The following is a 15449-nucleotide window of genomic DNA, read 5'->3' as shown; positions in this document are numbered from 1 at the left end:
AAATTTTTTTTTTGTCAATATATTATATTTTGAGGGAGTTACATATCTGTCCACTGTAGTGGACACCATGAATCAAACGTATAAAAAGTAAATCAATAGAACTTAATGGGTGGTCTTAAAAAACACGTCTTTAAAATATTTACTACGTGAAAATGGTATGAATACACATAAGAACATTCAATAACAACAAGCTATGTCATGACGGCACAGAAATGTGAAGTGTAACAAACAAAACGTAAGAGTGTGTGTCTATGGGCCAGGGGTGTGTGGGGCTGTGTGGGGCAGTGTGTGTGGGGGGAGGGAGGCACCCTGCTATTCATACACATGTAAGCACAAATACAAACACACACAAGCACACACACTCGAACACAATCATGCACACATATATCTGTACTCATATAGTATACATGTATACATTGTATATGACCTAATAAATAAATATAGACTGTAAGCATTGAAATAAATGATAAAATCTGAAGACCATTTAATATTTCTGTTCAATAAAACCATTCAAGTGTAAATTATATCATAATTTTAATAAAACATACAAAATAAGGCAGAATCTACAGATAGGCCCATAGGCAGAATTGTACCCTTTAGTGCATGACGTCCACTGTAGTGGGCTGATATATTTTCTGTCTGTCACAGAAAAAAATGTACAAGAAAAATATTGTTAAAATCTGGGTGAAACTATTTCTGACATCCTATTTAACCGAAAAATATTTTTTTTGTAGCTGTCTGGTTTTCTGAGAATAAAATTATTTAACACTTATTGCCGAGGTACATGGTGCATCCCCTTTTCCTGCCGCCATTTTGAATATATTATGTAATATCTCAAAACAAAAAAATCGATAAAAAGACAACAATTAAATGGAATCGTTGACAACACTTTGGTGGTTCGCCAGTTGGTGGTTGGAACATGATGCTACATCTTAAATGGTTCAAAATGGCTTCCAAATAGCTGTCCACTGTAGTGACCACGATGCATCAGAGGGTTAATGTATTCGAATGCACGATCGCTTTTTACTTTCACTTTCTAGATTTGCGATCATACGTGCTCTGTGTAAACTACAGCGGCAGTACTTAACACACATTTTACAAGATCAGATGCTTGTCAGTGGTGCTCAGGATCTGTAAATCATTCGCCATCATCCTCAGTCATCTCTCCTTACTCTGTTTATGTGGTAAGTGAAATCTTATGTCCTGTAACAGGCTACCGCTAGCAAGCAGCTAACCATGTCCCTTTAGTGGCTCGCGTTATTTTATTAGAACGCGCGTTATTTGTTTTCCGTGCCTTTCTGAATACAGACACCAACTTATCCCCGCACATCACATCCGCTGCACAGCCTGTAACATAACATTTATTTCCATGATCTGCCATGAGAAGGAGGAAACAATGGTGTTTGAGGCTCACAGTAAGTCATTTCCATGTACAGAACTGTTATTATTCAACTATGCCAAGGTAAATACAGTTTTCCATTCTATGGCACCTTTAACAGTTTTTAGTTATTATACATTTATAAATTATAATAATGTTTCAAAATGTTATAAAAATGTTTTTACAGTATTTCTGACCAAATAAACACATGAATATAATTTATGTTGTCTACAATGCTAAACATCCAACAGGTTCTACAAGGGGTAAAATGTAAAATGAGACTGATTTTAAAATGTTCCATTAATTACTGGTAAATCCCACACCGTGGGTCCAGTCATTAACAAACAATTCACAAGACACGCATACACAAATGCGGACTGTATGACACTGGGTGTGCAGTGACATTTAATTTGCTGGACTGAATTCAAAGGAATTCAAAATCACCATGGCAACCTTTGCTCGTAATAATGCTTTAGTGATAAAGATTGCACGTGGTTGTGACTGAATCAAAACAAGATGACAACAAGTGAAAGATTCAAAAGAAGGCCAACTTATAATTAAGAGTTTTACCACTTTAATCAAAAATCAAAGACCATGCAAGCTGGAATAACAGTTGGACACATGAGTCTGGAGTTTTTATGATGACAAAATCAATTACATTAAACATGGGAACACTGATGTTTGATTACCATACTCAGTTACACTTTATTTTAAGGTCAAATTCTTGCCATTAACAAACCATTAACTGCGACTTTTGCCTCAATAAACTCCTAATTTGCTGCTTATTAATAGTTAGTAAGGTACTTGTTAAGTTTAGGATCAGGGATGTAGAATATGGTCAAATATGTGCTTTAAATAGCCAATATGTTAATAATAGGCATGATAATAAGCAACTAGTCAATAGTGAGAATTGGTCCTATACTAAAGTGCTGCCCCATACTCATATACCATAGTAAATAAGTCCACATAAGTCCACAAAACCTTGGTATTACCATGGTACTGTATAGTAAAATACTATAGTATTTATTTTCAAGGCAAAATGGAAAACAAAATATTAAATTAGAGGAAAAAGTAAGGATTCTATTGGCTGAATAAAATAGATGACATAAAAGAGGAAGGGCCACTTACAGTCCGTAGGCAGAGTTTAAATCCAAGCTGGTGATTTGTTGTGGCGGTTCTCCATCAACCCATAATAACTGAACCACCAGCTCCGCCTGGTAGCCAGGAGGCATTCGGATCATACGATCTTTAACCCTGTGATGAGAGTATTCAGATTCAGTACATGTGGAATCTATTTTGACTGTTACACTTTATTGACCTAATACTTTCTATGTAGAATTATCTAGTAAGCAAGTTAATCTTATCAAGTCCTACATAGGAAACCATAAATATTGAGCAATTGCTGCATAGTCTCACTTGAGGCAAGGGATGCTATCCCGCACACTGTCCGGCGTGTTGCTGCGGGGACTTGGAGGCTGAGGTTGGGGCGAGAGACCGCTGGGGTCCGAAAAACATGGAGTGTTCTCTGTATCTGACGGAGAGATGACGTCCTCCATCTCACACTGCAGTCGCACTTCTAGGGACTACACACACAAATGCAACTTAAAGCTAATCCATCAAATCTACAGCATGTACTCAAACTCTTAAAGGTTTGCCTTAAAAGAACAGTTCACTCAAAATGAGTTTCTTTCTTCTGCTGAACACAAAAGACAAAAGCGTTTTTTTGTCCATTCAATAAAAGTCAATGGCATTCAATGTTGTTTTTGACCCCATTGATCTTTATTGTATGGACAAAACATTCTTTAAAATATCTTCTTTTGTGTTACACAGAAGGCCATAGAGGTTTGGAACAACATGCAAGTAAGAAATGTTGATTGGATTTTTGGGTGAACTATCACTTTAAGAGCACACTCACAGTGATGGTGGTGTTGGCGTCATGTTTGCTGAAGCGGTACAGAATGACGTGGGCGCTGATGCCGACTACACAAAAGATACGGCTCTGCGGGCACCAGCTGATCATCTGAATGGCGTAGGGGTCTTCCTCCACAAGCTCAGCGCTGCGTCCCACATCTCCACTCTTAGGCTTCTCAAACACCTTTGACGTCTTGAGCTTATACAACATCTGCAGTGTGACTGACAGAGATGGAGGTTATCACCACATCCACAAGCTCAGCGCTGCGCCCCACACCTCCACTCTTAGGCTTCTCAAACACCTTTGACGTCTTGAGCTTATACAACATCTGCAGTGTGACTGACAGAGATGGAGGTTATCACCACATCACATCGTATTACATACTGAATGTGACGCACAAGGTGTTTAAACAGAAGCAGTGCTTTAAAGTAAATATTCTGTGTTTAGTACAAGTTAAGCTCAATCAAAAGCACTTAATAGTAGCATAATGATGACTACCATAAAGATTAGTGTCTACTTTACGAAAAAAAAAACTGACATGGAAGAAAAGTGCGGAGCCCCGCACATGACATGCAAGAAAAAATAAATAAATCGTGCGCACGATTTACTAATTTGTTCCCTCGATGTACTAAAACGTGCACACGATTTATATTTCGTTCCCTCGATTCACACAATTTACTAATTCGTTCTCTCGATTTATAAATCGTGTGCACAATTTAGCAAATCGAGGGAACGAAATAGTCAATCGTGCACACGATTTATAAATCGAGAGAACGAATTAGTAAATCGTGCGCACAATTTATAAATCGAGGGAACGAAATAGTCAATCGTGCACACGATTTAGCCTACTATTTTTTGCCTGCATGCCATGTGCGGGGCTCCGTAGAAAAGAAATTGTTGTATGAAGATGTTATTTTTTTATTTTATTTTTTTATTTTTTTATTTTTTTGTGCACAAAAAGTATTCTTGTAGCTTCATAAAATTACAGTTGAACCATAGATGCCACATAGACAATTTTAACGATGTTCTTACTACCTTTCTGGGCCTTGAACGTGTCAGTTGGGTTGCTCGTTCCCTCGATTCACACAATTTACTAATTCGTTCTCTCGATTTATAAATCGTGTGCACAATTTAGCAAATCGAGGGAACGAATTAGTAAATCGTGCGCACAATTTATAAATCGAGGGAACGAAATAGTCAATCGTGCACACGATTTAGCCTACTATTTTTTGCCTGCATGCCATGTGCGGGGCTCCGTAGAAAAGAAATTGTTGTGTGAAGATGTTATTTTTTTATTTTATTTTTTTATTTTTTTGTGCACAAAAAGTATTCTTGTAGCTTCATAAAATTACAGTTGAACCATAGATGCCACATAGACAATTTTAACGATGTTCTTACTACCTTTCTGGGCCTTGAACGTGTCAGTTGGGTTGCTGTCTATGCAGGGTCAGAAAGCTCCCAGATTTAATCAAAAATATCTTAATTTGTGTTCCGAAGATGAACAAAGGTCTTACAGGTTTGGAACGATACGAGAGTGAGTAATTAATGACAATTTTTATTTTTTGGTGAACTATCCCTTTAAAGCCCAAGACTGATAACTGTAACAATAAAGTTTTAATAATTGTTTGAATTCTATAAGAATAACTGACATCATCAGAGAAAAGACTCCACTCCAGAGTGGAAGCAATTTTTCAGATTTTGATTAAAACTACTAAAACAATGTTTATTTCTGTAGATTAACTTGCACAGATTAATTGTTCACCTCAATACTAGTGCTAACAAAGTAAATAGTTTCAGTTTTTGAGTTCATGTGGAATAAAAAGTTTTAACACAAGAATTCATGTACATGTTTTTATAAAATTATAAACTTCACATTTCTAATTTAAAATTCTCCATAATTGGCCCCATTTACTTCCACTGTAAGTTCCTCACCATTATTTAATAGCAAACAAGAAATTAATTGATTATCAACATTATGCCACAAATGCTGTCTGCTGAACTTAACTTGCACTGAACCTAAAGAGAAAGTAAAAATTTAAATCGCATCATATGACCCCTTTAAGTAATGCCCATGGTTGTGAAACCAGCACATATTTGGTATTTGGATGTCCATTTTGGTCATATATTGTTTGGTTTGAGCTGTAAAGAATGAAATGAGAAATGAGGAATCATATGTCAAAGCATCAAGGGAGGTGGTTCTTCTAAATCAAGGCAGCAGTAAGAAAAAGTGAGACGGAAACAGCATGAGGCTGAAAGGGGGGAACATGCTTGTCAAAGCGAAGACACTTACTCGCCGTGGCATCCCAAAACTTTATTGATCCGTCTGCATGTCTAAGGGGGACAACAAAGAGGAAGGACAAAGAGCGATCGTATGAGCCAATGAGTGTGTGTGTTAAACCGCTTAAGAGAAAGCAAGCAATGCCAGCTATGGAAACAGGAGGGAAAAAGAGGCAGAGAGAACAACACGCAGGGTCAATAGCGCTATTGAATTAAAGCAGAGAAGTGCGATACATTTACCAATGAGAGTCAAGTAGAAGGGCACATTTTAGACATCATTGACTTCAAGTGAAAACAAACGGAATCAATGCATGCTTCGGAACAAAAACAAAATCAATCCAGAGTTTTCAAGCAAATAAAAATACTATAAATGACCTCCACATGTGGGTGGAAATGTTCACTTTTTTGAGGCAGGGGCGTGAAACTATTTTAGGTAGGAAGCGCCACCTTGTGTAGGCCGTTGTTTTTTTTCCTTTGTTTTACCTGCACAACAACCCTTCTAAAGCTACTAAAGTTCAAGATAAACTTTATGCTTTCAAAATTGAGGTGCAAGAAAAGCAAGCACATTGTTTTACTAATTTAATTCTACTAATTTCACACATACTGTAGGAAGCATTTTACAAATTTTCATAAGAAGCCTTTAGATTACATAAACATATGACATCATAACAACATCATGTGACATGGTGTAAATGATACTGTGTTGTTCACGACAAAAGTCTGTCTAGGATGCTTGTATGTTGGACATTGTTGGTACAGTAGATACATGAAATAGACTAGAGAAAGTGTGGAAAGTAAGTTTAAAAGTTAGTATAAGAGAGTTTATTTTGTAAAAGCCGTCAGGGTCAAAGGCGCCCATATTTAAAGAAACACCCATTAATGTATTATATCTAAAAATCATTCAGTGGAGATTTGGCAACAAGTGTGAAATTCAGTTTTTACTCCCAATATTATTCCTTGTACCTGTCAATACTGCTGTGAGCGACAATGTGATAAATGCACAAGCATCCAAGTGAGAAGTGTGTTGCTCTGGGACAGCTGAGACATCCACATATTCAGTTTCAGACAAAAAAGCACACATTTTACTCAACTTGATGCTTATGTGAAATGCTAAAAAAGCTTATTCTTCCAATGCCTAATAACCAAATTCATGTAAATATAATATGTAATAAACAGAAAACTATTTGAACATGTTTTGTTAAATAATATAAACACTATAGTTAAAAATCTCTAATAAATGCTGTTCTTTCGAATTTTCTATTCATCAGATAATCATGAACAAAATATTTAAAAAAAAATAGTTTTCCACAAAAAACATTAACTGTTTCTTTAGCACCAAATCAGTATATTAGAATGAATTCTGAATGATCATGTGATATTAACCCATTTAATCTACAATAGTGACCGTAAAAAGGTTTTCATTTAAAATCCAATTGCAGTTGCTAGTGAAAATTACACTAAAATGTTGCAATGACAAAATATTGCACTAAATTACAAATTCAAATGTTACAAAAAATGTTCAGTGTTGATGTTGTAATACTGGTAGCACTAATATAAAAATTTGATGTTATATTTTACAAACAAGTAACAATTTTGAAATGCGTTGATGGTTGAATTTGTTTGTTTTTAATCTCAGTGTTCCTATCAATGTTGCATAAGGTTTTTTTATGCATAATAATAACCCTAGAATGTGATCAAACAGTTTAAAATAGCTGGGCTAAGATATATAACAATTTTTATGACTGCAGAAATATGTTAATTCAGTACTCACCTTATCCCACCGGTCACAATTGTGACCAACCATAAAACACAATTTTTCACACACTTTTCCAAAACAATTTCAAAAAATAATTATTGATTATTTCAAAGGGTTACTAATGACACATCATTTGGATATTTTCATGTCTGGGAAATATTTGGGATTAAATGGGTTAAGACTAAAATAATGGCCTAAAATTCAGCTTTGCCGTCACAGGAACAAATTACTTTTTAAAATATATTAAAATAGAAAACAGTTACTTTAAAGTGTAATAAAACTTCACAGTATGACTGTTTTACTTATTTTTTTTACTGTTTTTGACCTTAGTACGTTTTTGAACCTCTTTCAAAAACATTTAAAAATTTGACCAACCCCAAACTTGAACATGAACCTGAAGTGTATTCTCAGCTGCAACTTAAGCATGTAATACCGTAAAAAAATTATAAAAACATTCAGCCTTGTTTCTGAGCTTTTAGCAACAACTTACAACTTACCCTGTGATGATAATCTCTGGATATGTCTGCGAACCCACCATCCATGTGCCACCACCGACCGGCCACTCCTGAACACAAACACATAAACACATAAAAAGTGTTTCTAAAACACCTCAACTGCCATGCAAAATAGATGACAAGTTTCACTAAGCATTTCAAATGAAAGGCTGAAATTTGGGTCATCGAGAAACTCCAAAAATGTTTAGATTAGCTAAGAACTTTGACAAACCTTGTGGCTGTAGCCGGTCTTTTTGTGTTTAGCTCCTATGGAGTAAAGCACAGGTATGATGTCGGGGGGACAGTCGGCAAAGTAAGCCGTGCACGTGACTGGAGACTCATGGATGTCCATGGGGTAGGCGTTCTCAAAGATAGGAAAACTACAGGAGAGAGAGAGACTTCAAAATAAATAACAGGCATTTATGAAACACAGAAGATTTTGACTCTCAATTCTCATAAAATAGCCTATATACACACACATTCGTGACCGTACATCAACTGAAATCCGTATTTAAGTGCATTATGTTGCTACAGACGACCATAAACAGCATAAAGCAGGTGTCTCCAACCTTCCTGTAAGTGAGAGCAACCAGAAGCGATAAAAGTGCTAGAGGGCTACATGTTTGAAATACTTAAGAATGAGCATTATTATGATAAAAGAAACTGAGGCTATTTATAGAATGTGCTCTGTGGGCGACTCTAAGTGGGCTACCAGGTACTGATACCCACGAGTACTGTATTGATGCCGCTGGCCTACATTTACGCAATTGAACTACATTATCCATCAGAAGAATTAATAATAATTTAGAATGTAATCATAATAATAAATTGTAAGTGCTACTGTTATTTTTATTCTTAATAAATGTGCCTTTACCATATTGCTATTGCTGATATAAAAGTAATAAGGCTGTGTGTGATTTCACCACATTTTTGAGAGTGCCTGTATTAAATCATTGTAACATACATTGAAGCTTTGAGTGGCTTATTGCTTTTACTATATAAGCTTATTTAAATAAATAATGTTTTTAAAGAACATCAAACTAAACTAAAGTACACTTTAAAGTTCAAGTTAAATGGAATGTATGAATGACTGTCTGGTTCTGAGAGGGTTTGAGTACAGCAGTTTGTTTGTTCCTTCAGTGCGTCCTTGTGAAGAAATGGCCTTAAAGCAAAGAAAACATCTGATGTCAAACTGGCAAAGTCTCTATGGCAGGAGCAATACTTAAAAGAGTGGCAAACGGCCAGTTGGTGTGTGTGTGTGTGAGAGAAAGAGAGTGTGTCAGGCTGACCTTGGCTCTGGTTCTTAATAATGACTCATTTGATGGATGTTTATGAGTGACAAATCCAATGATATTTACTCTTAACAAATAAAGACACACATACACACTCTCAGATTTAAACCCTTTTCCACAAAGCATCTTCAAAAGTAACACACACACAGACACAAAATTTATTGGGTGTTGAGCGATGTTGCCTCTGGTGGAAGTACTAGTGTGAGGTGTTGTTGGAGTATATCACATTGAGTTACATCATTCAGCCACACACACACATGGCATAAAGCTGAAGAAGAGATTGCTCACTTGCTCTGGGTTAGATCGACCACAACAAAATCTTTCTCCAACAGAACCACCACCGCATATGGCTCCTGGACCTCTGTCAACACAAACACAACATCTCAACCAATAATCATCTATGAACTCAAGACAAAGTGAGCACAAAAACATAGATTTATGGATTTTACTTCATTTAAAGGAGAAGTTTGAAACTACAGCATTTGACCCCACTGACTTTCATTGTATGGACAAAATACACTGACATTTTTGAAGATTAATATATTATGAATATTTGTGTTGCACAGAAGAAAGTCTTACAGGTTTGGCATGGCATTACGGTGAATACATGATGACCAAATTTTCATTTTTGTGTGAAACATCTCTGTAATAGCCCTAATAGTCCTGACCAGCCCCAAAAAGTGTTTGTCTGTGTTTGTCTGACCAGTAGAAGATGAATTGAATGTTAAAAAAAAACCTGTCTTAAAACTCGTTATTTTTCTAATTGTCTTTATTCTGGTGGTGCAGAAATTACACACTTCAGCTTTAAGCTTTGTGAGGAAAACTGATGACAAGGTGACATCTTGAAACCAAGGGGACGAAGGCATTAATTATCTTCTCTGTGTTTGTGTGTAACATTTATGCTCTGAAAACACAGCAGAATCCATTATTCTCTTTCATGAAAACCGTACAGGTGATGAAGATGCAGGGCCATGTACTGTGCTGTATATGCACTGGTTAGAATGAACAAACAAGCAGAGAGTTGACAGGGAGAAAGGAAGATTACAATGGCTAACAATTGAAATCACTGCACATTTGCTGGATGTTTGATGTTGTATTTGGGCTCCTCAGGTTTCAGCCATGTTTGACCAAATCTTAGATTGTCTGATTCTGGTCTGATATCCTACATGGGTAACAAATTCTGTGCATGTGTGTACTTGTGCTTGACAGGGCTTTGTCTGTCTCTGCTTTTCTCAAGAGAAAAAGACAGATATAGCGATACACTCTTTCCCCTTGACTGAACAGAGCTGAAGCTGTCACTTCTCAAACCATTCAGAATCAGTTCCTATGTAGCATTTCACCTTACTGATGTCGGATTCGCAAATGACTTGTTCCTTTAGGTTGGATGTTTCAAAAGGTTTTGTGTAATTGATTCACAATGCATTTACAGTCATTCAAATGTACTGGTTTGGTATTATTTTTTACGTCTTTTATACTCACCAAGACTGAATTTATACAGTAAAAGAAAATATCTGTAATATTATGAAATATTAGAGTTTAAAAATAGCCGTTGCCTGTTTTAATATATTTTAAAATGTAATTTATTCCTGTAATGACAAAGCTGATTTTTCTTTATTTCTTATTACTATCAATACAGAAAACTGTTGCTTAATATTTTTCTGTAAACCGTGGTCTCCTTTTCAGGATTCACTGATGAATAGAAAGTTCAAAAGAAATATAAATATTCTATAACTTTATAAATGTATTTAATGACACCTTTGATCAATTTAATACCTCCTTAGTATTATTATTATTTTTTTTTTAACTTACAGACCCCACATTTTTTTTAACAGCACTTGATAAAATCATTGAATTGTAAGGAATAACAGGCTTCATAAAAACAGGCAGTAAACTTTAATTGTTTTGTGACAAGATAAAACAGCAGTAATGGATCTCGAGTGGAACTTGGACACATCTGTCGCAAGCAAATAGGAGGATTAAATTCATCCACAGCACTCAAGACTGCATTTCCCAAAATTCATCAGCTGTCTGTTTGGGATTTTTGTGTGTTCTCTTACCTGTTTCTGGAGGTCTTGTATTCGACCTTGAGAATGGGTTTACATGACTCTTTTCTACCATCTCTCTGAGTCTTACCTGAAAAAAAGAGACTATATGGTGAGTTCTCACTTTTTCACCTTTCACCTAATGTTTATGTCCAGAACTTTCTGATGAAGAAACCACTTTTCCCAATGTGAGCGTGTTCGTCTTTATTTAACCACTGAGCTGATCATTGAATTGTAAGGAATAACTTTCTGGGGGATAAAACAATAAGTTGAGGGACATGTTAGAGCCATAAAAAACCCAGCATTATCAAACTGGAACAAATATATCAAATTAAATGAAATACAAATACAACACCCTAAAAGTACTTAACTAAATAATTAATTTCAAAATAAGAGAGATTTCAAATGTAGAACAGGGATATCTTGGAACTCTACTTAGTGATGATTCAAATGAAATCAGTTGTTTTGAACTGAATCATTAAGAACTGTCTGAACGAATGAACTGATTCACTTCAATTAATCTCCTCTCCACTCTCTGTTAACATCAGTGATTGAGTCTACAATGAGAAGAAGAACAAAAACTTGATTTTACTCAATCCACCAAATCAACACTAATGATATGGAAGAGAGCAGGAGACAGAACTGATCTGTTCAGTACACTCACCGTTGAGATAAGGCGTCTCACAGAGCACTAGGAAGTCCACTATTGGATAGTCCATCTCTAACACTGTGATGGCTTTGCCATGCATGATGGTTAGGGTTGGTCTCCGTCCTGCCTTATCATATGAAAGACCCCCGGAGAAGACAACAAATGCTTCACTACTGGAAGACGGAAAATAAAAAGAGTGTTAACTGAAAACCATTGAATTTCTTTCTTTAACACGTCAAGAGCCAAAAGCTTATATTTTATTAGAAGGCAAGATTTATGCTTCGTTTTTACGTTGAACGTCCCCTCAATACGTTGAAAGTATTGTTTCAATTTAAAGTCTTTTTCACAACCCTGAAATACTCTCTATGCAAATAGGAAGAAACAAAAGGGGGACAACAATATTACAGCCAAGCTAATCTAAAATATCATTATAACTGAGGCGGCCACTCATGACCACTTCTTTGAACACAGCATTGGGGGAAAAGGCAAAAAAACAAGCAATCAAAAATGGACGTTTCTTCAAATTATGTTTTGCTGCTCATCTCCCAAGGAAAACAGGCTTTATAAAAATAGGCAGTAAACTTTAATTGTTTTGTGACAAGATAAAACAGCAGTAATGGTCTAGAAGTTAAGTAAGACTGACAAAACCTCCCTTTTGGGACATTTGAAGACGTATTTTTTGTGGAAACGATTCATAAATAAAGGCAATAATTTTTTTTAAATTCTACAAATGCAAAAAATGCTAATTTTAAAGGTTCTTTTGGGTGTGGGTTGGGGTTAGTCTGGTATAAATATAAATAGCTATATATAAAACAATAAAAGGCTATGGCATGTCCAAATTTAGGGTATAAGGATGATATACCAGCAAAAACATTTTTTACCACATGGTAATGAGGCCTTAATGCCTTTTTTATGTCCAAGCCTGTCAATTTCTTTATAAAACATTAAAAATACAATTCATACAGAGCATGACTAGAATACATTCAATTCATAATAAACATGTTTAAACCTTTCTTAATTAAAAGTAATTTTGACATTTTTGAGAGGCTTAAAGTAAAAATGTCAAAAATGTGGCACCAATTCTCACTGTTAACTAGTTGCTTGTTGGCATGCATAGCATATTGACTGTTTATTAGTACTTTTAGTATTAGTATATTAATGCCTTATTCTGCATGACCATATTTTACATCCCTTAATCTCACCCCTAGTTTTACTAGTTTTGCACTAATTATTATTAATATGTGAAAAAGACCATACATACAGTATGTGTGTACCCACCATGAGGGAAGGTGACTTGAAAAGGTTTGGCGGTGTTTCTCAGATTCCACATGCTCAGACTGCCGTCAGAATGACTGCACATGAACTGTCGCCCCTCGTGATGCCAGCTTACTGAGTGAATGGCCTGACAGAGAAACACCAGAAGAGAAGCCATCAGGAATACATCAATCACCTGTATTATAATGTTGGATCAGAGTAAGATTTTCTGTATATAAACTAGATATACTATCAATGATAGATAGATAGATGGATAGATAGATGGATAGATAGATAGATAGATAGATAGATAGATAGACTGGAGTAATGGCTTCTGAAAATGCAGCTTTGCCATCACTAATAAATTACATTTGAATTATACATATATATTCTAAATTGTAATAAAATGTCACACTATTGCTGTTTTTACTGTATTTTTTAATAAATGCAAATTTGGTGAACAAAAAACAAACAAACAAGCAAGAGGGAGGAAGACAGAGAAGTAACATTAAAAAAGAGAAAGAGAAAAAAAGAAATTCAGAGATGCTGCCTGTCACATGTGTGTATCGTCAATTTAGCTCCGGAAATTAGAGAAATCAGAGAACTGAAGACTAATAGTTCCTGCTTGTGAAAGTCTCTCTCCCTCTCTCTTCCCCTCTCTCTCTCTCTCTCTCAGACCTTCATCCATCTGAGAGTCAATAATCCATATCAGCAATTACTCCACCATCAAAGCAACCTGATCTCCACTCATCTACTCACTAATGTCACACAGTAAATAATAACTGAAATGATATCAGCGTCAGATTTATTTGATGTTTGTTAGGAGTGTGTATGAAAGTTTTTGATGCTGATGTTCTATATTATTCAAAGACATAACAAAAATTGAATCTAAATAGTCATGATAGTGATAATATCATGATAGTGGTAGTTCTGTGTTCAGTCTATGTGTAGAAATGAATGAATGAGATTTTTGTACCTTTCCAAATCTATTCCTATTTCTTTCAACACGAACAAACACATCCCTTTGTGTCGTGCTTCTCATTCCATCCTGTCTTTTTGCTCCCAGTAACTCTCCTCTTCCCTCACTCTCTCGTTCAAAGTCCTTTCTATTACATTACATTACACTGAAGACTAATAGTTCCTGCTTGTGAAAGTCTCTCTCCCTCTCTCTTCCCCTCTCTCTCTCTCTCTCTCAGACCTTCATCCATCTGAGAGTCAATAATCCGATATCAGCAATTACTCCACCATCAAAGCAGCCTGATCTCCACTCATCTACTCACTAATGTCACACAGTAAATAATAACTGAAATGATATCAGCGTCAGATTTATTTGATGTTTGTTAGGAGTGTGTATGAAAGTTTTTGATGCTGATGTTCTATATTATTCAAAGACATACCAAAAATTGAATCTAAATAGTCATGATAGTGATAATATCATGATAGTGGTAGTTCTGTGTTCAGTCTATGTGTAGAAATGAATGAATGAGATTTTTGTACCTTTCCAAATCTATTCCTATTTCTTTCAACACGAACAAACACATCCCTTTCTGTCGTGCTTCTCATTCCATCCTGTCTTTTTGCTCCCAGTAACTCTCCTCTTCCCTCACTCTCTCGTTCAAAGGCCTTTCTATTACATTACATTACATTACATTTAGATTTAGCAGCAGACCCCTAGACATTTCCATTTACCCACTCTGACAAACGCTTGCCGAGCGACGGTGCCTCTGTACAGGCGGTGCTGACAGATGATCAGAGGGCGCCGTCAACGAATTGAAGCACGCAGTAAAGGGTTGGAAGGAGAAAAGGGTGAGATTTTGGGAGGTTTTATGCTTGCTGCTGTGAGCCAAGGGGCGCTGTGATTGAAACATGTTTTGGAAGGATGAATGAGAGCAGCTGGCTGCAGGAGGCAGTTCCTCTTTCAGAAGAAAGATAAAGTTGTGTGCCAAGCAGTGATTATGCTAAACAGATCCACATGGCACAAGGAGGGAAATTAAATCAGAAAAGTGACTTGTGCTCAGTATTGTTGTAAATCAGCAACAGTGTGGAAAAAAATGAGCAGATAAGCCAAGTGTTTAGTGCCAAAAGCAAATTTACTTGGACAATGGAGAGCGAGAAAGACGTCATTTTTTATTTATATAGCCTAGTTTTTTTTTTGTTTTTCTTTCTTTCTCCAATTTTGGCTGAGGGCTGGATTATAACAAGATGATAAACTGGAGCTTTCGGGTCACAAATGCGTACACATACATAGAGACTGTGCACCCACACAGACAAAGAAATAACATGAAAATAAAATATGTCTGTCTGTATTTTCATACATAATCACTTCACAAAATTAAAATTAATGCACTTTATGTAAAATATATTCATTTTATATATAATGTATATATATGTATGT

General features: G+C 35.8%; 1 protein-coding gene across 1 annotated transcript in view; it reads right to left on the bottom strand.

Moving 5' to 3' along the window:
• Positions 1–15449, bottom strand: part of LOC107733626 (syntaxin-binding protein 5-like) — a 155241-nt gene that overhangs the window by 34169 nt on the left and 105623 nt on the right. Inside the window, exons 8-16 of the mRNA XM_016545332.1 lie at positions 13075–13202; positions 11816–11973; positions 9398–9470; positions 8050–8197; positions 7821–7888; positions 5581–5621; positions 3294–3511; positions 2795–2961; positions 2507–2632 (exon numbers count right to left, since the gene is read on the bottom strand). Of these exons, the coding sequence (XP_016400818.1) occupies positions 2507–2632; positions 2795–2961; positions 3294–3511; positions 5581–5621; positions 7821–7888; positions 8050–8197; positions 9398–9470; positions 11816–11973; positions 13075–13202 (1127 nt within the window). The remainder of the gene's footprint in view (positions 1–2506; positions 2633–2794; positions 2962–3293; positions 3512–5580; positions 5622–7820; positions 7889–8049; positions 8198–9397; positions 9471–11815; positions 11974–13074; positions 13203–15449) is intronic.

The sequence above is a fragment of the Sinocyclocheilus rhinocerous genome, unplaced genomic scaffold (assembly GCF_001515625.1).
Source record: "Sinocyclocheilus rhinocerous isolate Xijiao unplaced genomic scaffold, SAMN03320098_v1.1 scaffold1842, whole genome shotgun sequence".
In the NCBI taxonomy this organism is placed as follows: domain Eukaryota; kingdom Metazoa; phylum Chordata; class Actinopteri; order Cypriniformes; family Cyprinidae; genus Sinocyclocheilus; species Sinocyclocheilus rhinocerous.
Note: the sequence above shows the minus strand (reverse complement) of the source record. Positions and strands in the feature narration are given on the sequence as shown.